The 25,180-nt window shown below is 37.4% G+C and overlaps 3 protein-coding genes, 1 long non-coding RNA gene and 3 other non-coding genes across 18 annotated transcripts in view; 6 read left to right on the forward strand and 1 right to left on the reverse strand.

Moving 5' to 3' along the window:
* The window catches only part of si:ch211-152p11.4 (regulator of G-protein signaling 18), a 25,064-nt gene extending 23,168 nt beyond the window's left edge, over positions 1-1,896 (forward strand). For both annotated transcript variants that reach the window (XM_057354252.1, XM_057354253.1), the window contains exon 6: positions 617-1,896. In XM_057354252.1, coding sequence (XP_057210235.1) covers positions 617-787 — 171 coding nt within the window. In that variant the 3' untranslated portion in view covers positions 788-1,896. The remainder of the gene's footprint in view (positions 1-616) is intronic.
* The window catches only part of atat1 (alpha tubulin acetyltransferase 1), a 20,161-nt gene extending 3,390 nt beyond the window's left edge, over positions 1-16,771 (reverse strand). Inside the window, exons 1-12 of one of the 10 annotated variants that reach the window (XM_057354245.1) lie at positions 16,281-16,771; positions 15,581-15,641; positions 15,369-15,460; positions 15,162-15,219; positions 14,947-15,060; positions 13,267-13,368; positions 12,776-12,821; positions 10,732-10,777; positions 9,884-9,958; positions 7,500-7,719; positions 5,095-5,198; positions 3,311-3,955 (exon numbers count right to left, since the gene is read on the reverse strand). In XM_057354245.1, the coding sequence (XP_057210228.1) occupies positions 3,634-3,955; positions 5,095-5,198; positions 7,500-7,719; positions 9,884-9,958; positions 10,732-10,777; positions 12,776-12,821; positions 13,267-13,368; positions 14,947-15,060; positions 15,162-15,219; positions 15,369-15,460; positions 15,581-15,641; positions 16,281-16,372 (1,332 nt within the window). In that variant the 5' untranslated portion in view covers positions 16,373-16,771 and the 3' untranslated portion in view covers positions 3,311-3,633. Of the gene's footprint in view, positions 1-3,310; positions 4,174-4,219; positions 7,060-7,499; positions 7,720-9,883; positions 9,959-10,731; positions 10,778-12,775; positions 12,822-13,266; positions 13,369-14,946; positions 15,061-15,161; positions 15,220-15,368; positions 15,461-15,580; positions 15,642-16,280 lie in introns of those variants that run through there. The other 9 variants (XM_057354247.1, XR_008964500.1, XR_008964501.1 and 6 more) reach the window with 9 other exon arrangements.
* Positions 16,772-17,667: 896 nt separating this feature from the next.
* On the forward strand, positions 17,668-19,373 carry LOC130567233 (uncharacterized). 2 transcript variants are annotated; one of them, XR_008964563.1, is made up of 6 exons: positions 17,668-17,747; positions 17,981-18,028; positions 18,213-18,271; positions 18,517-18,583; positions 18,846-18,906; positions 19,087-19,373. It is a non-coding gene; the product is annotated as an uncharacterized LOC130567233 (long non-coding RNA). The 2 variants fall into 2 exon arrangements; XR_008964564.1 differs by having other exon boundaries at positions 17,736-17,753.
* LOC130567550 (small nucleolar RNA SNORD52) lies at positions 18,073-18,137 on the forward strand. The gene has a single exon (XR_008964599.1). It is a non-coding gene; the product is annotated as a small nucleolar RNA SNORD52 (small nucleolar RNA).
* On the forward strand, positions 18,626-18,692 carry LOC130567548 (small nucleolar RNA SNORD52). Its single transcript, XR_008964597.1, has one exon. It is a non-coding gene; the product is annotated as a small nucleolar RNA SNORD52 (small nucleolar RNA).
* LOC130567549 (small nucleolar RNA SNORD52) lies at positions 18,951-19,017 on the forward strand. The gene has a single exon (XR_008964598.1). It is a non-coding gene; the product is annotated as a small nucleolar RNA SNORD52 (small nucleolar RNA).
* A 709-nt stretch (positions 19,374-20,082) lies between the features above and the next one.
* On the forward strand, positions 20,083-24,770 carry lg16h6orf47 (linkage group 16 C6orf47 homolog). The gene is made up of 2 exons (XM_057354625.1): positions 20,083-22,039; positions 23,240-24,770. Exon 1 carries the CDS (start codon positions 21,092-21,094, stop codon positions 22,001-22,003), a length of 912 nt encoding a protein of 303 aa, XP_057210608.1. The 5' UTR covers positions 20,083-21,091; the 3' UTR covers positions 22,004-22,039; positions 23,240-24,770.
* The last annotated feature ends 410 nt before the right edge of the window (positions 24,771-25,180 follow it).

Raw genomic sequence — 25,180 nt, forward strand, 5'->3', positions numbered from 1 at the left:
CAGTTTCTTTATCAAATGTTACAACTATATGATTTCTTATTTGCATCAAATATTTTACATTTTAGACCAAATCCTTAATAAATGAAAATATTTCTTCTTAATTGACTGTATTTATATTTGTGACCTCGAAGGAATCCAAAAGTTTACGTTACTTTATATTTTGGTGCTTGGATTAAGTTACTGAATACTTTTTATAAAGTAATTTGTAACTGTAACAGAATACATTTTAAAAGTAACCCTCCCAAGTCGGTTTTTAAAAAATGTGAAAATTCTGTAAACTGAAACTGAAAACAATAACAAAGTAGCAATAACAGAAAAAGACTCAGTGAAATTACTTTGATCAAACCGATCAACACTAAAAAACAAAGTTGATATGACTCATGATAGAGAAATGTCAATTCCTATTATCTGAAATAATTGCAGGTTGGTCAAATAACGGTGTTAATACCAATATTTTATAATTGTGACAGCCCTCCTATCAGACATTATGGACTATTTTAATAGTACTTTATTATTGTGCCTTTTAGTCCTGAACTGTTCATTTAATAGCTGTGCTTCTTGCAAATGTACATGTTTTTAAAAATGCATATACAATTCTCTTTCTTACTCACTTTAGGTCAATCTTGACAGTAAGACGAGAGAACTGTCTCTGGAGCTCTTAAAAGCGCCATCACACACCTCTCTGTCCCACGCCCAGAAGCGCATCTACTGCCTCCTGGAAATGGACTGTTACCCCCGTTTCCTTCAGTCTGAGATCTACCTCACACTACTGAGGGATTCATACTAGAACAAAACTGGGCGGAGCCAAACCAACAAGGACAAGGTCATCCTAAAAACTCAAAAGACCTTGAGATGAGATACATGGACAGTTGGAAAGGAGACAAGCGAATCTAGTCGCCTAAGAGAGTTATTAAGTTATGTTAACTACTGAAGAATTGTTGTCTAATGAAAAGGGAAATTAATACATTTTGGAGGGACGATGTGACTTGAATGAATGATGTAAGGTCTTAAAGGGTCATGTTGTGTAGAAGGAGGTGCTTACTGTGAATGTTTTATATGAAAAGAGGTTAATTCGGGGGTTTTCTTAGTTGCTCAGTAGAGACCGTTTGATAATCAGGGAATAAATGGCATGTTGACGGCAACAAAGGAAAAACACGTTCTGCAAGAATGGGCTGTTCGCTGCAGGACAGAAACACAGATTGGGTTAAACCACGGTCGAAGCATTCATTGACTCAAATGTATAGCTGTAACACTGAAAACGTATTCCTAGAATTTACTGTTATCTAAATCCTTTTTGTACCTAAAATGTATTTACAAACTGAACTTGCTAAATTGAGATATTTTACACCAGTATCAAGTGACACAAGATCTCTGAGATCGTACACTGACATTATAAACCCATTCAAAATTTACAGACGTGTTGTTTGAATAGACAATATGAACACAAGTACTTTGAACAAGGTTAAACCTTTCCTGTTTTTACAGATGCAGATAGTTTTGGCAGATCTTTACTGGTCAGCATGTTTAGACTTATTTTGTGTATTAGGTTTGTGTTGTCATTGGTAAATGATGAATGCAAATTGCACATTTATTGTACATGTGTATGTCATCCATATGAATCTTAAGAGTGTTTATTATAATAGAAAACTATGCAACGGTAGACACTGAAATCCGTCAATGAATTTGTCTCTGTGGTGTATTTTTGTGTGGAAAAAATGAATTTAAAAATGTCACATTTTGAAAGTAGTATTAAGTGTAATACACTGTAACAACGTCTCATGTAGTCTCTTTCTACAGAAGTTACAAGTCTTAAAAAAAAATGTGGAAACTTGGAACCGCCACAAAAAAAAAATACCACAAATACCTTACCACTAAACACACGTCAATGTCTGATGACAGCACGTCTAATAGATATCTTGGTGACATACATGTTCTATAAATGTTGCATTTCTGTTAATAATGTCTTTAGGACATTGTTTTATGAGAAATGATGCATCTATCATTTATCTGCCGTCACATGCACTAGTGGTCTTGGTCAAATGTGTTCAAAAAGTTTAATCTGGTTGTTTGAGTTTAATGTTTTCGACAAAAAAAAAAAGAAGAAACCACTGATAAATCTTCAATCATCTATTCTCTATAGACGGTCTCATTGGACGCACGCGTCTGGCCCAAAATGGCTAATAATATAACTATATTTTAATCAATTCATTTTAATATTAATTTATATCAATATTTTATTGTATAACAATTATATTGTTTAGATAATGTTATTGTATGTTAAAGCAGTTAATGCCAATCTCATATTAATCTTGAGTACCTATAGAGTAGTATTGCATACTTCGTATCTTCAAAGAGTATTTAGTTTGATCAAATTTATAAATGACAGATACAGCTGTATGATTATTTTAAGTCGAGCTCCTGGAAGTGTGCAGGGGGAACTACAGAACGAGCACACAATACATCATCGCATTATCCCTGCATAACTGTTGATTTGCTATAGGTTGGTGTTGTTTACATTATGCACGTACACGCCAACAAAACACAGACATATGACTTAGTTTGACTTACCGTGTGCGGTTCATGTCCTGCATCTTTTAGCGCTGGGACCACGCCATCTATCAGTTTCAAACAATCTCCAAATCCACCGTTTATATAACATCCATCACCGAAATGCAGTGAGCAAACATACACAGCTAAACTTCCGTCAGCCGAGTGAAGCGGTGTTGATGGGTGTGCTCTTTCTCTCACGCTCACCTGTGGGCGTGCTCTTTCGCTCGCTGGATGACTCGCGGGCGTGCTTTTCCGGCAGAAATGTCCAATAAGGGACTGAGAACCCTTACGAAACGGGAATCCATGTTCGAAAAAAACTTTCCAAAACCTGTACGAACCCTGGCGGAGTGAATCGAGCACAGAAATACTACGTCATACATTCAACTCGTTTTTTGACAAGTTGACCATGTTAAGCTTGAGAAGCCAGCACATTTAACAGTGTAACATAGTCAGAATTCATGAAATAGCATGTTACCTCCACTTTTAATAAAAAATTTGTTGAATGGGTCATGTAACTTTGCTGTCGTGTAACTGTCGCATTTAAGTTTAGCCAAGTAACGGTTCTTCTACTGGCAACCCAAAATAATACTGACTAGACATACTTTTAACTTGCTAGCTAATGTCATGTACTTGTTATTTATTTTGCTTGTTATCAGAAATAATCAAAGCGCTCATGCGCAGTAACATTTGTTATTGCTGCTTATTCCTGTATGAGCTGTTGCAGTTTGAAACATCAAAAAATAAAAAGTGACTAACGATGCAAACTTTACTCTTTGTTTATTTTAATTATCAAATGAAAGACAAAAAATTGCATAGGGATGTTTCTGTTAAAGACGTTTATACAGCTTATAAAAGCACATGCATAAACGGAATATCGGAAATATAAATAGAACTGCTAAAAATATTGTAAAAAGAGGTATTAAAATAGGCATTACACATTGCTGCTGATTTTATTTATGGCATCAAAGGTCTTTTTTCCAAACTTGTTTATTATTTTTACGCTTCATTATTCTCACTAACTCCTTGTGTTTTTCCAAGCCCAACAGCCCAATTTCTTTTTCTCAACATCCTTTCAGCGTGCCATCACCATGGGCGCGTGCTGCGATACTCTTGTTTCTGCCGGACCCACTGAGCATTACAGCGGCTCTCCCCAACTGTCCAAGACCATCCACCTCTCCCTCCACCCCTCTCCATCTCAGATCTCCCATCCTTCCTCCAGTTCTCTTCTCCTGCTCTGGACCAGCGCTCCATACCACTCCCCAAACAGTTCTCTGTGGCTTTCATCTTATGGTCACTGCGTAGCTCTTCTCTTCGCTCGGGGTCTATGGAGGTCTGTTCCTGCTGGTGATCCTTCTTGGATGCGGTGAGTGCTGGAAGGAAGACAACTTGCCCTTGAGGATGCGGTCTGATGATGAAAAATGACAGATGGACAGACGGAAATAGGAAACTGAGAAACGGAAATGATTTGTGGAAAGTAAGAGCGACGAGCGAGTAAAGACGTAAAGGACATCTGGGTGGAGAGAAAATGAGTGAAAGAAATCGTCCAAAGTTTGTGATGTAATAACCACGCCCACAAAGAATACGCAAACCTTTTTCAGAATAAATGTTTATAGACGGTTTCATCTTAACATAAAAAAGTTACTGCGCATGCGCACTTTTGTGACCCCACCTTAACTTCCGGTACACATTCACAAACAATAGAGTGCCTGTAGATTATTTCTGATAACAATAAAAAGAAACCGAGAAGAATCGTTACTTACCTAAACTTGTCTCTCTAATATTTTGAATTTAGACTGCAATACCAAGCTCAACCGCTAGATGTCAATGTACCATACGGTTTCTTTAGATTCGTCAATTTTTTTAAAGAATAAAATGAACATACAAATCGTTTATTTAATAAAATTGTTATACGATAAAATAATAATATAAATGACTATTAACATACATTAATAAAATATTGTTATATTATTAGACAGTAGCCAAACACAAACCGGAACTTAACTGGGGGTCAGGCGCGTGCGTGTCCGATGAAACGGTCTGTCTATACCATAGATTTGTGAGATCTTTGTGTTTCTATTCTGTCTAACTCAATTGCATTTGTGGTATCTTTCATACCCAAGTAACATGTTGAAATGTAATACTTATGATGTAAAAAAACGTTATGAGTATTAGCAATTGCAATATTACACCGACGAACAAACACACAAGCATATATTCCGCCGAGCTATCTGTGGGTGTCGATTCTGTGAAGGCGTAGTTATTACCCTTAGTTATATAACCAGTCATTATGAATTCCTGGCTCTTCAGTATTCGCTTCCAGTAAAGTTACACATAACCATGATGACCAGGGTAAAACTCTCACGAAGGTCACTTGAGAAATGTCCGACCTTTCTGTTGTGTTTTTGTGCTCCGCTGCACGTGCCTGTGCCTCTCTCTCTCACAGAGCCCCGAGGAATACACACGGTCCGCAGCTGCTTACTAATGCCGCAACTCTACGCGTCGAGCCGCGGTGGGTGGTTCACTGCGGTTCACGCGCTTCCTTACCTGGAAGTTTCAAGGCGCTGTGCTGTTCGCCGGATAATTGCCCGAGGTCCCTGCTGTTGACATGGCGACTGTAGAGGTTGCTCCTGGCAACCAGACCCTGATGACTATACGGGATATGAGGAAAGTAGACAAACAGCGATGGAAGAGAGTGGTGAAACGGAGGAGAAGAGGGTAGGCGGTAAAACATAGAACGGAAAAACGAAGGGGGTGAATGAGGTACCAGAAAAAGAAAGAAAAAAGGGAACAAACAGAAACGTAATTAAAAAGAAGTGCAAACTTAAAAATTTAAACTCAATATTGCATGAAAATAAGTTTCTGTGAAAAAAAAGAGTAATGATTGTGTGTTGAAGTGTGATTTTTTCATCCGAGGACAGATTAAAAAGATTCATGTGGATTGTGGAGTGTATATAAAAACAACAGGTTTTCGAGACCAAAGTTGAGTGATCCCAATGTGTCCTAATGGGATAGTTCACCCAAAAATAAAAATTCTGTCATCATTTACTCGCCCTCTTGTCATTTCAAACTTGTATGACTTTCTTTCTTCCGCAGAACACAAAAGAAGATATTTTGAAGAATGTTGGTAACCGAACAGTGGCGATACTCATTGACTTGTGTTGGTTTTGTGTCCGTATAATAGAAGTAAATGGGTGCGGCTGTTGTTCGGTTACCAACCTTTCTTCAAAATATCTTCGTTTGTGTTCTGCGGAAGAAAGAAAGTCATACAGGTTTGCTTACACAGATACACACGGAAGCGTTTGAAAGTCTATCAAAGTCAAAATCAAACGCTTCCGTGTGGATCTGTGTAAGCGCTCGGTGGAGAGTGTGATGCAATGATCATTTCACGCGCTTCTGGGTTTGGTTGTGCAAGCGCTCGGTAAGGAGCCATTCAAAGACATATCCGATGACCTTGGAAACACAATGGCGGGTCTTTCATAATCTGTTCAACAGCGCTCAAAATGATAGCGGGAAATTCTTAGTATCGTAATATTTAGTACCGACTGGTACTGAAGTTTGGTATTGGGACACACTAGTTCGTGGTATGATTTGACTTAGACCGCCCAAATGTATACGCAAGTAAGGTGGGCGTATCTGTCAGCACAATTGAAGAGGAACCTGATGTTCCAAATATGGTAAGAGGCGTTACATTTCCGTCACACGCTTGCAGTATTCCACCAATCACTACGCACTGGTGAACTGGCCAATCATAGCACACCTCGCTTTTCAGAGCCATGAGCTTTGTAAAAAATCTGCACGTTTCATAGAGGCGGGGCAAAGAGGAGATACATACATGCACGGTATGTGGAAAATACAGCGTTTTTAAACCTTAAATCGTGTATACACATTGCCTTACATCTAAAACAAACGATAATATTCGTTTTAGCCGCGTCATATGACCCCTTTAAATTTGAAATTAAATCAAGATTCAAGCGCTTGAACGCAGGATTTCATATCCTTCATGTTCATCCATTCCATTGATACACGGGTCACATGATGACAAATAATCAAATATGTTATCCATTGACGTGACGTTCTGTCTTCCGTGGAACACTAAAGAATGATTAACGTTCTCATTTTGTGTTTCACGGAAAGTGGGCAAATAAACAATGACAGCAATGAGCCAATCCTTTAATGATTAAATAGGAACGACACTCATTTTTTCCAACTGCTTTTATTTCTTGCTGCTCAAATTGTCAGGACAGAGAATATTCCACATGTGGGGTTTAAGCCGATATTAAACTGAACTGTAAAATCTCAGTTTTCTGTACTAGGTACCAGGGTCTATAAGATACAGAAAGTAAAAAAGTCACAATTGTTTTATCAAACAAGAAAATGGCGGCGTTCAGACACTCACAAAGCAAAATCTAACAGGGGCTATCTAACCAGTTAAAAACCACAGTCATGTTTAGGTCAATGACGTTGAAGAATAAGGGTCAATGAAAGCTAAGCCTAGATCTATTTAAAGAGCTAGCATGAGATGAGTGAATGTAATAGAATGAGAAAAATGGAAATGTGTGTGGTTAAAAGAAAATGAAAGTTCATCCAATGAATGAGTTACGGGGTCAGGAAACACAATGGACATAATGGGGGAGTTAATGTATCAAATGAGCATGTCGGAGATGAAACAGGGAAAGAAAGAGAGAGAATGTTTAGAGATTCACTGAAAGAAAATGACCAAGGAGGTTTACGTGTTAGACGGACAGTGAGTTGTACACAGCCATAAACTAATGATGCACTAATGAGACGAATTCCTGCTGCCAAGTGGCCCGTGCATTCATCCGACACAGGAAGTGACAACGAAGTCAACGACCTCTTTCATTCCCTCAAAGCCGGCAAGATGAAAAATGTGAAGGGGATGCAATGTAAATATTTGCAAGCGAAGGGCTTGATGTGTTAGGGAGACGTACCTGGTGCGCTTTGCCCTGCAGTTGTCGTTGAGCTGGGAGGAGAGGTTCGGACGTGGCTGAAGCCCCGGCAGCGCGGTGGGACGGAGAGGGCCGCGGCTGGGGGAGGATCCCACACTGAGGGAACGAGACTGTAGGGATGACAGAAGCAGAGGAGGAGAGTGGGGGGGAGCCGCTGGCCGTACGAACGGCGAGGGGAGAGACCTCTGCTCCTCCCGGACCACTGCGGAGGACAGGAAGTGATGTCAGAACTTATCTTTATCTTTCATGCTTTAAAGGATACTATATTTGTTTGGTGGTTGTATTTAGATAGTATCTACTCATAACTCAAAAATAGAATCTGTTTCATGGCAATTCCATGCAAATGTTAAACTTGAGATGAAAAATCACGTTTTTACGGAAGGTTTTCAACGTACTGATAGTGTCATGATTCTGCCGCATCATGTCATGTTTCTCATGGTCTAGTGGCAGGATCATGACAGAACCCCATGTTTCATGTGGAGGGGTAATTTTGGCCCTTATGGCCTTCCATACACCCTCTCCGGTCTTGTCTCCTCGTTATTGCTCGTTTATTGTTTCATGCCCTTCACCTGTTCCCCTCTTGATTTATCCCCTTTATAATGCCCTTGTGTTTTCTGTCCTGTGCTGCTTCATTTTGATTCGTGTGGTGTAAGTCCCTGTCTTGTCAAGTTTAGTCTAGTGTAGTCATTTTGTAAATTATGTCAAGTGTTTACTTTAGTTCTTGTGTAAGTTTAGTAAGTCTTAGTCCTGTCCTGTCTTGTCATGTTATTATATTCCCTTGTTTGGTTATTTTACCCCCTCGTGGGTTTTTTGGTTTTGTCGTTATTATTTATTAAACGTCTTGTTAACCCCTTACCCGCTGTCTTCACCTGGGTCCTCTGTCCTTGTGTCTCACCACGTTTCATGACAGATAGGTCAGATGTCAATATTGGGTGGTTTAAATGTGAAATCTCAAAGTTTTTAAAGCACTTTTTGTGTTTTTAAAGCATGTTTTTCCATAGTCGGCTAAGTGAATTGTCACATCCATAACAGATTTGTCACATCCATACCCATCCATTTTCCTCTTAAATGGGCAGATGAAAATTTAAATATAGTAACTATTTTATGTTCCATGAAGAGTCATCCCTTCTCCATTTGTTGGGTATTATTGCTTCCGATTTGTGCATTTTAATTCACAGAAATCCTACAAAGTATGTTGTCTCTCAAAAACATCCGTCCTTTATTGTCACATCCATAACGCATGTGTATTATCCTCATTTAAAATAGAAAACTTGTGCTTAGACTGATATTTTTTGGATGTCTGGATTATATCATCAGGGATTCAGTAAAATATAAACAGATGATTCAATATATTGGTAATAAATACATTATTTGAGAATTTGTATTTCAAGTTTTTACTGAAAATGTCACATCCACAACACTGGAATTGCCCAGCTACAAAAGAAAAACTTCAAATCAGTAACGCTGGCCAGATTGAGAAAGTGCATGCCGTTTTTATCTGCGATATGCATCAGTGAATAACTTGCATGTGCATGCAGTAAACATGAAAAAACTCAACAAGTATTCCCTTAAAGTCCCCGTGAAACGGAAGTTGCGTTTTTACTTCCGTATTCTGACGCATTTCCAAGTGAAACGGAAATTTGGAACGAGAAAAATCGGTGGCCGTGGCTTGCGTTGTAAACTGCAAATTGATTGGATGTATAAAAACAGGCGTTGCATTTTGAAATGGAACTGGCAGCAGACTGACAGTTGGAGGGGAGGAGTTAACGGATGCTCTGCCCAAACCGACTGACGTCATTTGAGATGGTTAGCAATTACAGGGCAGAAGTGCATTTACAGACTTTAATTTAAGATTATGAGGGCACATGAATTTTAAAGAGAAAATGACCCACAACGATAAGCTATTTATAATAAATACTGAAATTTCCCATGACAAATTAGGAATTGTAATTTTTAATTTCACTCCGACTTAAAAAAAAAAAAATCATGACTATACAGTGAAAATGTCTTATTGTGGAGATACATTTTTTTCTTGTATTTTTTGATAGATTGTGTTTACTGTAGCCTTGCTGACTGTTGTTCAAAATCCCATATCCAACTGTATCAATATCACACAACAATTGCCAACTAAACAAAAAAGCTGTGTTCACTGAACAAATGTTCTTTTCTAAAGACTCTAAAGCAGTTAATGGATCGACGTAACCAAGACATTTCATGAATTAAAAGGATGCCTTTGAGCGTTTCCAGCTGAAACTATTTATTACAGTGTCTGGATGATGTCAGTTTTCAGCTAAGCAGTGTAAATGTCAGCAAATAAAGATCTGTATTGTGTTAAATATATGACACGGAGCCTACCAGTAACTTACCATCTCTTTCCATTAGTGAGTACGGTTTGATCTCTCCCTCTGGCTTTTTGGGGAGAACTTTTCTCAATTGGGCCGCTGTAAAACAGAATGTTTTGGTCAAAAAGAGCCAAGAACTCGGTATGATTAAGCATACATCTACAGCAGGGTCCAAAAGACTCCATTGAAAATCTCTTTTTTTTCATTAAACCTGGAAATAAACAAGAAATATATTTTATGCACTACACAAAGGTCAAATTGATCACGTGTGTACAGAAGATCAGATTTCTTTGCTTTCATTAAAGCACCCAAGATGCTCTTTTTGTCCAATCATGCGAGACCATGAATGTCAATAGGATCCATGCTAGTTTAAGTACATGCTGTCACGTGTAAGGGGGACGTACCAAATATAAAGAAAATCTGAAATTCATGTACATTGTTTAGCAATCGGTTTTCACTTTCATGTTGTTATGCTACTAATACAATGTAGTTAACAAAATCAATGCAAAACAGAAGCATTTTCAATGCTGGCCTTTGGACCCCCTGTATGTAACATCAGGCAATTTATATACTGTAAGATACTCAAAACCTTAAAATATTAATCGACAATGCGTTTATTGACTTTCATCCCACTGCATTTGGAAAAGCATATACAGAAAGGGATGGAGTGAGTTTGTAAGCGAGTTGTTGGGTTGTTTAACACAGGCAGAGGTTATGGGGTCCTTTCGAGTGCACAGATACAGAGGAATAGAGCTATGATAAACATGGACTCTTTCTTAAACCACTGGGATAAACTGAGCAGCAGAAGTGAGGTGGAAACTGGGACACAGTGGGGATGGGGAGGGGAAAAAGGAGTTATGTAATGTCCTTACAAAAATCCGTACATCCCCTGATCCGTCGGAGGGGAAGGAGGCGTTCCTGGGAGAATTCCGTGAGACAAAAGTGTTTGGACTTGTTTACAAAGGCTTGACGTGTCAGACTCTTTCTAGGGAAACTATCAACTGTAAACATTACTGAGCTTGATGACTCATTTGGAATCATGTAAATACATAGAAAATGGTTTGCATTAAAATGCCATTAGACATAATAAAACGTAATGCGAGTTAATGACTGGTTTGAATGAGGAAATAGACTGAATTTGAATCCCATAATATGAGACGGTAAAGAAAAGAACCAGAAGGAGAACAGTGAATGGTATGGACCATCACAACGTTAAGGATTTCTCGTGCATTTGCATTCATCTTGTTAAATGTCATTTGCTAAATTTAACTGGATCCTCTGAGGTTCTTTATCAACCCTTTTTTGCATTTCCTAAAGGAAATCCCAGTGCGTGCAAGGCAGCAAAAGCATAGCGATAGTTTCCTGTAAGCTTGGGTTTACTCTTTGATTCTTTGTAAGTGAAAATTTGCATCAGAGCCCTTCATGAAGCTCAGCACGTGTCTGTTTTACATCGACTGTACACGGGAATCAACTTAAGACGTCTGCAGTGTAATGAGAAAATAGCATGCCACCATTATGATGACATCATTACTACTGGTTATTTTAAACAATCTAAATTAATCAGAGATTTAAGTTTACAAAACCAAAAACAGATCACACACCAACACTCTTTAAAAAAGGCTTTTCCTGATGCCATAGAAGAACCAGTTTTGACTAAATGGTTTTAAAGAACCTTTCATAGAGAACCTTAAACATCCAAAGAGCTTTATTACAAGTATCTTTGTAGTGGAGAAAACTAAAAAAAAAGTAAGAAAGAAATGGGCAATTCGAGCATGATATTTTCAGTAAAAACTTGAAATATAAATTCTCAGAGAATGTATTTATAACCAATATATTGAATCATCTGTTTAAATTTGACTAAACCTCTGATGATAGAGTCAAGACATCAGAAAAATATCAGTCTATGTACGAGTTTTCTATTTTGAAAGGGGGGTAATATGTTATGGATGTGAAAAAAGGACACACTTTTAAGGGACGACTTGTAGGATTTCTGTGAATTAAAATGTTCAAACCAGAAGCAATAGGAGAAGAGATGACTCTTCATAGAACATAAAATAGTTATTATATTTTACTTTTCTTGTGTCCATTTATGAGCAATATCCATTAGGGATGTGACAGTTCAGTTACAGTTCACTTATTTGACTATAGAAAAATGTGCTTTAAAAACATAATTTCATAAATATAAGCAAATATTGACATCTGTACACTCTTAAAAATAAAGATGCTTAAAAGGTTCTTCACAGCGATGCCATAGAAGAACCATTTTTGGTTCCACAAAGAACCAATTAATCAAAGGTTCTTTAAAGAACCATCTCTTTCTTAACTTTTTATCATGTGAAGAACCCTTTTTCGCCACGAAGCACCTTTATTTTACAGTGTACAGTGAAAACCTTTCCTCATCTCAAGGTTGACATTTGCATGGAATTGCCCAAATGGTTCTTACAAGAACCTCTGAATAAATGGTTCTTCTGTGTCATCGCTGTCGAGAACTTTTTGTAGCACCTTTTATTTAATAGTGGAGAGCTAAAATGATCTACAACGGTGGTTCCCAAATACATTTCTATTTAACCCCCAGGAATGAATTCTCTGATCAAACACGCATAAATCATCAACTCATCTGCTCATTGATGGAGATCTAAAATAGGTCTGTTCCATAAAAGACAAGGTTGGGAACCACCTGGTTCAAACGGAATTAACTTCAGGAATCTGAGATTTGGATTACAAAGAAGGAAGAGGAATTCCATTACACTGCTGCCTTGCAAGTACTGTAAAGAGAAACAAGTTGTAGGAGGTTTGTCTTCAGAAAACAAGTCTAAATGCAGCTCCGCCCATTCCCTGAACTCCACTGGAACAGGACCAAAACAACATTCCAAACCCACATTATCACATAACAAAAGTGATCCAGTCAGGCATTACCTGATCTACTTTTGAAGAAGCCACTAAACACCACAAAGTTATTCACCTGAGAGGAGAAAAAAACAAGAAGTGCATTATTCTCCGGCTTTTGCAATCGATACAACAGTTATATAACTTTTTTTTTCCGATTGGATAGATGTCTTTTGAGATTTCGATATTTTTCAATGAATGATGCACAAAACGTTTCCTTTAAACACTGATGGATTGGGTTCAAGTGTACCACATTACTGAGTAGATGAGATGCAACAAGGCCAACAAAACATTTTACTGGTGTGTGGTTGCACTTGATAGCCCTGTCTACAATCAAATCTCATTACAAAGCACAACTGTTTATTAAAATGAAATACTATCTGGCTGGGACTGTGTTATGCGGTTTCGCTTTCAGTGTGGACAGATGTTTGGAGAACAGTAGAAAGTCTAATAACAGTTTGTCTCTCAGAAATCAAACAGACAGAATTTAATAAGGTGAGAGAGATGGAAGTGGCTCTAACCTGAGGCACACTGTTTTTCAGATCATAGTGCTTATCTAGAAAGGACAGAAACTTAGGAGAAGGTCTATCATACGCCATCTGCCCGGGCTCCACCCGCTTGTGCTGTTTAATGGGAAAATATGAAAATGTCAGAAAATAGGTCATACAGGCAAATAAAGTATGTGAAATAAGACACTTTGCAATTACATGTAAATGACATTGTAAATCAGGTTCTCTGTCAGACACAAAAGTACATAATTAGTTAAATATGGTGTGAAAATGGTGTCAGTTAGTTCTAGTACATTCTTCGGGATATTAGGGATGCACCGATATGTAAATTTTGGCCGATAACCGATAATTCTTTAACATTGGAAGCCGATAACGGATATATTGGCCGACACACAGTATCTAAATATTAATGTAAAATTCCCTAAGACTGAAACAAAAGGCAAAAAGTGGACAACTGCTTTTATTTGAAAACATTTACTGCAGAAAACAAGGTCACCATTAGTTCTCTTTTTTCCCCTGCAAATCATGTACCAAGCCTACTTTACACTAGTTAACGATTCTTTAACCTTCAAACTTTTGTGGTATATTTTTTATTTAATAACCAAAGTATACATGTTCTTCCAGAGCAACCTAGAAAATGTTCTTAATAGCCACATGTCTAACGGGTCTCAAGACAGAAAGCATTCAGACAGCAGTCTGATTCAAATAATATTGCAATATTCAAACAATAATTTACACATTCATAAATATTGTATTACATACTGTTCCTACATCAACAATGTTTTGCTAATAGCAGTAAGTGATTGATCACGACAGAAAGACAGTACTGTACTGTATTTTAACTGTGAACAGTGTGCAGCCGAAGAAGTTAAACCAGAGGAAATTATTTATGATTTATCGGCTTTGATATATTTCGGCCTAAATGTTTTCATTGGCCGATACGATAACATTAAAAATGACCATTTATCGGCCGATAACGATATGGCCGATAATTTATCGTGCATCCCTAATATATATATATACCGTATATAATGCAGAAACAATAAATTTGTCTTAAATTTGGTGTTTAATCTTTTTTTCGCACTAAAAATACAAGCGTGGGGCAACATAGGGCTGCTCGATTATGATAAAAAACAATAATCATGATTGTTTTGGCCAGAACGGAAACCACGATTACTCATTGACTGAAACAAAAATACATAAATAACTTGTCAATTTAACACTGGATTAAACTGAAAAAAAAGTAAAAAATAGACAAAGTGCATTATTAATAAATAATTAATAAAACACATAAAAATAAATTATGAAAAACAGAAATATGTTGTGATGTAAAGAAGTGCGTTATAAATTTATAACACAAAAAATGAGATTCCTCGCGAAACGGAATGTGGCACAATAATCATCGTATGATTATTTCGTTTTCATAATTTTTGGAAGCCGAAATTGACAGTGAAATTGAAAATCGATTATTTTTTATTGCACAGCCTTAACAGAAAGAAAAACTGTGGGCCGTAAGGCAAAATGTTTAGTGGGTGCAAAACCGCCACCTACTACTTTTGATTGTCAGAGAGATATTGGCACTGAGCTATTTGCAATATTATCATACATGTAATATTAACACTATATAAAAACTGTGAATATCATTATCACGGTTACTGACAATTATATTGCGATACCCCAAACAGCACTTACTTTCAGCATAAAGTCAAAGAGCTCAAGGCCATAGCCATGTCTCTGCAGAGTCTCTATGATATAGAAATCCAGCACACACAGAGGTTCGGTCTCCACGTGCGCCCCCTGCTGGTCCTAAAGACAAATACATCATACATCTGAAGGCATCTACTTCAGAATGAATCAGGCACCATGCTAGATTAAATGACTAATGAGCCAAAAACAGAAACACTTACAAGTAAAAAGAGTTTCTTGCATCCAACCTTCAGAAATCCAACTATAACAGCCTTCCCGCTGTTTAAAGAAACAAGGAGAGGAGTTTACTAATGGGTATTAGAAGTGAATCTATGTGTAAGTAATGGACGTGGAAACCGGATGGAGATAGGTCAGTATTATTGACATTTTAATAGAGTACAGTAGAGGGAGAGAGACAGAGAAAGTACCCATTCTGTTCGCCGTCTTTGAGGAGGTAGAGATGGTGTCTGTTGGCCTGGAGTTTTGCAGCACTGGTTATGGGTGCAGGCAGCTGTTGTGCCTGAGGATTAACAAACAAACAAACAAACAAACAAACATCATGACAGACTGAAGCTGACAGTGATTGACATGTGTAAACCGTAAGAACGCAACAGGAAAGACACCAGACAGTTATGGCTACCTTAGCAGAGGCTTTACCCAGCTCATCTATGACTGTGGCTATCTGAATCTGAGGATCCGGTCTATAGGACAAAAATTGTAGGAATGTCATAGAATTGAATAACAGTTAGTCAATGTTCACAATAAACTGTTTGGTTTACAAGGTAAACATTTTTTTTGCAAAATATTAGTGGTCATTAGTGGTCTTCAAAAGCTGATGCTTATAGAGAGTGCCTGATAACTGAAATAATAACAATATACATAATTCAATAATGGAAAATATGAGACCATTGCTGAAATAAAACAATAAAATATTATTACGTGTTATTATGTATTCTTGTTATAGGTTTGTGCTTTTAGTTTGTGCTGTTTATGTGTGAACTGCATTTTTTGTAATGCATGATTTACCATAATGTTAATTACACATGGCTACTAATGCATCACAGTTTATTATCTATTTATTATTGTTTAATTACAGTACAGTTCATGACTCGCCATTTATCCAGATTAAAACAGGCGTATGTCCGATTTAATACTGACATCTTTACTCAGAGCTGTATTTGCATCATCTGACGTCATGTGGCTTATCATTAGCCTACACTACAGGATAAAGATGACCTGGGTCAAATATAACAATAAAACATACTAAAACCAAACTGGTAGCAGTTTATACATAATGCACATCTGTTTCAGGCACAGTAAAAAGACTTAATAGACATTACCTCCCAGGCGCTTTCTGACCAGCAGTCAAGTTATTATCCAGCACTGACACTCTCTCGGGAAAAAGCGCATTCAAGTCGAAAGGGAAATCCATTGTAAGAACAGATCCAAATACGCTACTAATGCCCTGCCGATTGGAGATTCAGATACATGAATTGCATTAAATCGATTTTCACCGCACCACTGGCATGCATTTTAAACTGAAGCTCCGCATTAGTGACGCTTTAACAAAAGCATGGATTTATAGCGGTGTTATCAATGCTTCCTGTGTCCTCCCATTGTGTTTGTGTGTCACTCCCTTGTGCAGGCGGGATGATGATCGCTGGTCATCTGCAGCCGCAGTGTTCTGTTTGTTAAAACACACGTCTGCAAGATCAAATAAAAGACCCCAAAATACGGAGACTAAATAAGACGATTCGCAAAATCTCTTCAAATATTTATGGCTGCGGGAAAATACGAAACGTTAAACGATTGAGACTTTAATTTACTACAGAAATATGCTTGTTTCCGTTTCCTCTTGGCAACGACGCACAATGTTGTGCATAGCAACCAAACATATTTACCAGGGAAATGTTTTACCATCCCTGCAATTTTGCATGGCTTGTACAGCATGAATTTATTTTTGTTTTAAAACCATTTGTATTGATTATATTAAACACGAGCAATCATGCAATTTACGCAGGACTGTAAAACCAATAAAGTACGGTGTAGTTTCTTATACTTTTTTAGGTTTTGCCAGTAAAGTGACAAGCCAAATGTATACCTATTTTGTTTGATTTGTCTATATTAAATTAGGCGTGCCTGTATTTTTAATCAGGCATATATATATCTACCCTGTTGGCAGTTTTAGGCATAGATTGAAATAACTAGATGCCGCAGTAGGTCGTCCGCCATATTGAAACGTGCGAGCCGCTCTGTGTTGCCAAGTCTGCGGCATTCCCGTGGAGTTGGGTTGCTTTGTAACTGTTATCCACAGGTTAGGAGTGGAAGGATTTTGTTATATAGCTATCAATCTTAAAATAATTTTATTTTAAAAATGATTTTATTTATTAATGTTAAGTTCTGTTATTTGGACTAGGGATGCTAGCTCGTCATGAAGGACTTGTTTCACAGATCTGGCAACCCTTACAAGCCGGTCCGTTAACGCTCAAGAGCAAGTTGACTGTGTATGATTATGAAAACATATTTGTTGTTGTGTAAACTCAAACATTATATTTTCTATGACAACAACGAAAGGGTATCCAGTTTTTGGGAATTAAAATGCACAACCGTGGCTGCGCAGTGTTGTTGTATTCTAGCAAACTGTGAGTGACGTCAGTCAACCGTTTCAAGATGGCGGACGCGTCTACGTGCCTGGAGCGCTTAAATGAGGCATCTAGTTATTTATAGCTATGGTTTAAGGACCCGTTTAAATTCCTCGCCCTGCTCGCGGTATGGCCTTTATCATGCTGACTGGAGCTTTTGTGTTGGTGAGGGTAAATTTAGTTTACACTTATTTATTTTTTACATTAGATATAAAACACAATACATTACTGCATCTTTAAAACTTGCCATATGTTTAATAATCGATACTTAAATTTAAACACCTAATTTATTGCGTAGCGCTAATGACTTAGCACACGTGGTCGGATTTATATGTTGGTCAATGTGCCTGTAGGATATGACACAAATTTCATTTTTGTGTTTCATTTGTATTTGTTAGGAAACCAAGCTACCAAAAATGGAACCAATTGGCAATAATAATCCCTATGTAAGTGTGAAAGTAAATGTATTTTATATTTGTACCTTGCTGCATGTAATGATGATTCATTAGACTAGAGTCTCTGATTTACCAGTGAAGATTTATAGTGCACTGAACACATGCTGTAACATTTGTGATTGATTAGTACTGGCTTGGATATTCTTAAATATTGAACAAAAAAAACATTTTGCAGGCTCAATGGGATCGAAAGAAGTTGGCAGGAAGCTGATCACCATAGTTAAAAGCCAATGAGTAAGTCATTGATTCTTATTTGCATTACACCGTATTTGCAACCCAATATATGAAGAGTTTGTTTCCAAAGTTCTGTTTTTTATTTTTTAAGTTATTATGGCTTAAATCAAAACAAACCAACTGCAGTTTGGTTGGTATTAATTGGAATGCACAATAAAAAACATGATTTTTTAAACATTTTAAAAACCGAGTTCTCATTTTGGAAAAAAGCTCTATATGCTCTCATTGAACTCCTCCTCTCTTAGGTTTTCAAGTTTGGATCTAAGGCACCGTATGAGAGAAAATGTGTCCAGCATGTGCATCCACCTAGAGGTTTGTGAGTGTTTTTGTTAGTGGTGACATTTTTTAGCGATGTGCAGTGATGATTTGGTAGACTAGAGTCTCTGATGACATCATGATGTTATTCACATTTCTCTGAGCACATCTCGAGGTCTGGGCAAGCATTTTGTTATATTTTGTGTTTGAAGATTGTGGCATTTTTACACAAAGTAAAAAAACATTAATAGAGCTTAATATTCAAAAGCATATTTTCTAAAAATGTAAATATTGTGTTTGCATATTTGTCCTTTCCAAGGTTTGCAAGTGTGGATTTAAGGTCTCCAAAAGAAGGACATGTCTCGTGCATCTATTCACAGGTTTGTTATTTTCTGTTAGTGGTTAGTCTGTGGAAGTAGTAGTGTGCAGCGATGACTCCTTAGACTAGAGTCTCTGATGACATCATGATGTTATTCACATTTCTCTGAGCACATTTTTCCTAATAATACATATGCAGTTTAACCAAAGGGCTTTTGATTGACGCCTGTCTTTTTCCACAGGTTAACATAATGCCAGGATGCATCAGTCTTTCAGGTCACTAGAAGCTTCAATGCAGTTGTCTTAAAGCTGGTTGGAGCCAAACTGCAGGATATAGGGCCTTCCAGCACGAGAATTGCCCACCCTGAGCTATTGTGTTGTGTACTTTGTTTTAAAACGTATATGTTTATGATGCCAGTTTGTTTATTTAAAAAATGTTTTCAGTCCTAATGTTGAGACTGTAATACTTCAATAAGTAATGATTCATGAAAATAATAGGATGATTAATAAAATAAGTTTGAAAAGAATGAGCTCATATTTATTTAGTCTTGTTTATTTATTTATTGGGGTTTTTGGTTTGTAATTTACACGTCTTATTTTACAGCCTTTCGGCATTCAGGTACATGTATGTGCGGACTCATTTGTCTCTGTCGTTGATGCTGATTCCAATAGTCATTGTGCAGATACTCTGCTGTAGTTTTAAACATAGCATGTACATAAATTTACCTGGCAACACCCTATTACATGACACCTAGTGATTCATCTTAAGTTCGTTTTGTAATATTAGGGCAACATACAAAAGGTTCAATCCAAATATCTATTGGGTTAGAGTGCAAGTATAATTTTAACGTGATTTTGAGATTGTAGTTACCACATAAACAAAATGTGTATATCATAGTTCTCACAAGATAATTAAATTGGGGAAGATCGGGGGTAAAAGGCTTTTTTCAGTTTGAACGTAAATATTCTCTTGATATAAATGATAGAAACAAGCATATTTTCTAACAAGTGTTAAATGGCTTTATAATTTTTGCGTTACTGAAACAGACTTTAAAAACGTTTTTTTTGCCCTTATTGTCATTTCAATCTCACCAGATTTGACCATTTAATAGTTAATACAGTCGACCCTTCTACAATGATCAATAAGGACTTTTATTATGAAAATCCGTTGTCTGAAGTTGTCATTCATGTTGAGAGAATAATTTTAACTTCATGTTTCGTAAAACAATGCAAGCTAAAATATTTGAGCTCGCTCGAGCAAGTAAACCTGGGCCTGCACGTCATGAATATCATCACACTTTTAAAAATTAACATACACATCTTTAGGTTTCACGGGTCGTATATAACAAACTAACCAGTTTTGTTTCTACGTCACCAGGCACAGTAAACAAGCCACCAAGCTCGCGCACAGGAAGCACATAATTCCATTTTTTACGCTTCCCGGTGATATCTGTTGGGGCGGCGGATTTTTATTTTGTTGGAATTACACTGTATTTGATTTTATCATTGTGGCGAGAACTTTATTCGTTAAAAGGATTTATTTCGCCCATTTCTGTACCGGGTGGATGTGAACAGAAGTGTGAAGTTGGCCTCGATAAGTGAAACTCAACCGACCGACAGAAGCAGAGCAACTGTGATGTTCGTAGGCTGTATGTGGATCAGCTCTTAGTGTTTTATTTATGATAAAACTAAAGCTTTTCATCGCAGATATGTCTCATAGTACGTCGTCAGAATTTCAAGTGACATTGTAAAGCGTTTACAGTCGTCGAGTTTAGCAACGGCTTGTTCAGGCATGTTAACTGAAGCCGTTTCGCCCGAGGAAAATGTTTTTAACGCCGTCTAATGTACAACATTGAACTAAAATCCTACTGCCACTATGATATTTTTGAGTTCATCTATTTAATTATTTTAACAATATATTATTTTAATATCTTTTTTGTCATTGTGTGATTTGGTCGGGTGTGCCCAGCTACAGTAAGTTAACGTTAGTTTGTTTCGATTTGATGTTCAGTAACACCTCAATACAGGTTTGATGAGACATTTTTTTCGTAAATATTTTTTATAACGTTAACAAAATTTCTGATGTGTGTGAATACACTGGCAGTGTAACACGTTTTAGACATTTGACAGCTTCGTAGTAAATAGTGATTGGCGCTGTACACGAACACAACGAAATATTTGTATAATTAATATACAGACACTTTAATGTTTTAGCTTCTTAGTACACAATAAAGAAACAATACAGTCATGACAGCTGTTCTAGGGCGAGTTTGGGGGTGGGTAAATCCAACCAATCTGTACTCCACCTGGGGCAGTAAGACCAAGCCCTTGACAACTGACAGTCAGAATAAAAGCAAGTGGGGCTTATGGGGACTCACTTCCTGGGTTTGGGGTCGCGAGAAAGCCACAAACTTAAAGACTGAGGAATTCTGGACGAAGGGGGAGAACATCAAACCTTTGGAAATAGAAGAGCTGAGAGCAATCAGGCCTGAGGTTGAGATCGAGAGAGTGGGAGGCCAAAGCTCTTCCAGCTGGTGGAGATGGCTGCATCCATCCACCTACATTTACTGGCCCAGATGGTTGACATCCACTGGGCTCAGAAAACAAAAATGTGCTGGGAGGACTGAAGGGAGTTGGGATTTTGATGAAGTCGATGGGGAGTCCGACTATGGAACCCCTCCACCATCTCCAACACCGCTCTCCCGGAAGGAATCTGCATTCCAGTTCTTCTCTCGCTCGTGGACGGGAGAGGTTTTACCAGAACACTACGAGATTTGCTTTAACTTCCTCCGACACCTCTTTGACTTGTTTGTGGTGGGCTTCCTGACAACGGTGTCCCCTCCGTCCAAGTTCATTTTGGATGTTCTGGGGGTCCAGGGCGCCCTGAAACTGTGGCTCCATGGCATGGCCTTGTTTCTTGTAGCATCTGTCGGGATGGCCGGGCTGCTGTGGGTGGTGCAGGAATACCTGATTCTGTTTGCTTTGATCTACGGGATCGTGCAAGCTCTGGTCATCTCTGTCAGTGCACGCCAGAGTGAATCTGAGGAGAAGGAGAGCGATGAGAAAGGTGATGATGAGGTGGAGGAGGAGGAAGACAATGAGGACACAGTGGAGCAGAATGTCCCGCAGCAGACAGTCGAAACAAAGAAGTTAAAATAAGGAGTTCACACTAAGTTCCTGGGAAAAGTGTTTTGGGTAGGTTTTTGTTTTTGCAATATTCATTTTTTTTCATGTTATTAAAGGACACCAGTGCAAAAAAACATTTAATTTATTAAAATATTAAATATGTCACTTTGCCCTGTTTTAACACAGTATTATTGAATGAAACATTGCTCAGCTGGTGTATCTGTGGGTGGAAGTGATTGAAGTTCTGTGAAAAACAAACGTGACGGTTTAAAAAAATTGAAACCAACAATAAGCGTGTTTCCATCACTCTGGTTTCATTCGCATTTTGAAGTTTCTCATCAGAAACGAGTGATGGAAACACTAAATTTCGAATTAATTCGCAAAAAAGTTTTTACGTTCGTTTGAGGTGGTTTTTCATTTACGTGAAAAAGGGTTCATGCGAATAATGGGAGAGGGAAACGCATTTGCCGAATAAATTCCTCCAAAAAATCACGTAACTGCACTATGAGACAGCATAACCTGACTAACCAGAGTACTGATCTTGTTACACGGCATCAGAAATGTTGTTATGGTCATTCTTAAATGCCTGACCAAAGTCGTCAAAGTATTTCTGTAATTGCCTCTTAGAACTGTCAGGACTGTGTTTCCCAAACAGCAGGCATCCACAAAAGCACCACATTTATTGTGTTTCGTAATCGTCTGCTTGCGCAAGTATTATTATATCTGAAAATTATTATATTCAGTGGCTTCTCTTACTTCTCTTACTGATATTTAGTGGAAGTTCATTAGGAAGTGACGGTTGACTAGTTCGATGGAAATGGTGCTTATTCAAAAATGTTTTATGCGATATTCCAATTTTGCACATATGCTAAATTCGCAACTTTGGGTGGAAACCCGGCTAATGATTGTATGCAGTGCATGTTGTGTTCCTGTGAATTTTGTTATAGCTATCTCTCTGAAAATTGTTCAGTGACTGTATATAACTTGGCGTCTGTGGCAGGATGCCTATAGTTTGTGATGCTGCATACATAATTCACTGTAAACTTAAAGCTCTAAATATGAAATATTCTGTTCCTAAATGCTGATTGGTCAGTGTTTCAACCATGCTAAAATACACTGAAATTGTGCTGCAACCATGAGAGCACATACAGACTTTATATTACATGGACTATCCTATATACAGTATTGTAGAAGGTGGTGGCATAATGCCTTGAAAATGTTAACATTAATGCATAATGCAAATGTTTTTAATAATTTCTCTGTTTTCAGCATTCTGATTGATCCTGCATTGAGATCTTTGATTTGGATACTACGGATAGACATCATCACTCCAAAAGGCCACTGAGAGAACGAAGAAGGTCATTAATCTACCAGCACCTCTTTCTCCACCACTGGAAGATATTATTTTCCTAACATTCAAATTAGGGTTTTAATATGTCTAAATCTATGGTAGTATACCACATTGCACACCAGCAAAAGGATAAGTGATTATAACTGCAGTCTATTGACAGCAAGTCACACCATTACATTGAGGAGAGAAGGCTGTCAGGAGTCGGCCTGCACAATACACATGAACAAAAAAGGACTATGTTACAGAACCGAAGAACCAGCATTGATCGATTGATTGTCAGGGAATTGTATTGACTGTATAAAAAGACACAAGATTGTCCGTTGAAGCTTGGTGACTCCACATTGTATGTACTGTACATCTGCATGGGTCACTTTAGTCGTAGCTAACAGTTTTCTCTTACTGGGTTTTTGGAGTGTTCATTTCCTGTCTGAAAGCTAATGTCCTGTTATGTTTAATGGATCAGGTCCATTGTTACTCCCATCATTTATGCAGTCCATTAGTCAAATCACTCACATGTGTTGGTGAACTTGGAAGTGAATTACAAAGAAAAATCTTAATCCATTTATACAACAAACAGATAAGTGACCACTACATTATTTTGGAACATTATAATTTATCCTATTTCATTTAACTTGGTGTTACAATGGGTACGTAAATTGTTTGGTATACCTTATGCTTTGGGTGTGTCATGAAAACCACTCATCGTTTGACTTATATTTATATACGCTCTTTTACAACATCAACTCGTTGTCTTCAAGTTTTAATATTCATTCATTTATATTTTAGTTCATTTTCATGTTGTTCTGAATGCTTCTGTTGTGCCTAACAGTACCTGGTACATTGGCCAGTTTAGTTCGAATCGTGGGTATAGAAATTAAAAGTGGTTTTGCACAACGGTGTACTGACAGCTGAATACCTAATGCTTTGTTGCACAAACGTGTCTGGCGTGCTTGCAAGAATAGCTTTCTCTTACTGAACTGCTTTATCTATGCATGATTAGCATAACCCAGCTCTCAGCCAATGAAAAGCTTTGTATCTTGTGAAACGCTTGTCTTTTGTTGTAAATGTCCTGTTTACTTCAGGGTACTGGCTTATGAATTTCTAGATTATTCATATGTTATTTAAACATGAAAAACTAGTGTTAGAAATGTTTGTTCTTTGGACCTTTTTGAACAATGCAAGAATATGTGCAACCTTTGAAATGTCTTTTCTTTTGTAAGTCTTGCGTTCATTGTAGTGCGGGTCACAGCTGTGAATATAAATGTCTGCTGTATAGTCGAATGGATTGATGCTCTAGCCTGACCGAGGGGAGATGGGTTGATGTTTGGTGACAGAGATCTACATTTCTTAATTTACATGTCCAGTTCTTAAGTGCTGTACACTGAGGCTTTAATCGTCTTCACAGCTAAAATAAACATTCTCACATTTAATATATCATGTTTGGAGTTTGTATGACAAGGTGAATTTTCAAGATCATTTGTGGAGACCCCAATGAAATTATAACAAAAATATTATATATTAAATATAACAATTATTATATTTTAATTTATATTATTATATTTTAATTCTAATTCTAAATATATTATATATATAATTTTACATGAGGACACCGTATTAAATTCTTAATATGATTAATCGCTGCAGTGAAATTGACATACAGGCTGTATATGAGACAGATTTTTAAAGTTCATACAAATGTACTTCAGTTTTTGTCAATTAAATTTGTTGCCTTGTTTCACACATCATTGTTCTAAAATGCTTTCAACAAAGCTGATGAGATCTATTATTAGTGCAGTTATTAAAACCCTATATAAATGCACATTACATAACAACGAAAAGCAGGATTATAATCAATCAGT

Source organism: Triplophysa rosa, linkage group LG16, assembly GCF_024868665.1.
Source record: "Triplophysa rosa linkage group LG16, Trosa_1v2, whole genome shotgun sequence".
Classification (NCBI taxonomy): Eukaryota; Metazoa; Chordata; class Actinopteri; order Cypriniformes; family Nemacheilidae; genus Triplophysa; species Triplophysa rosa.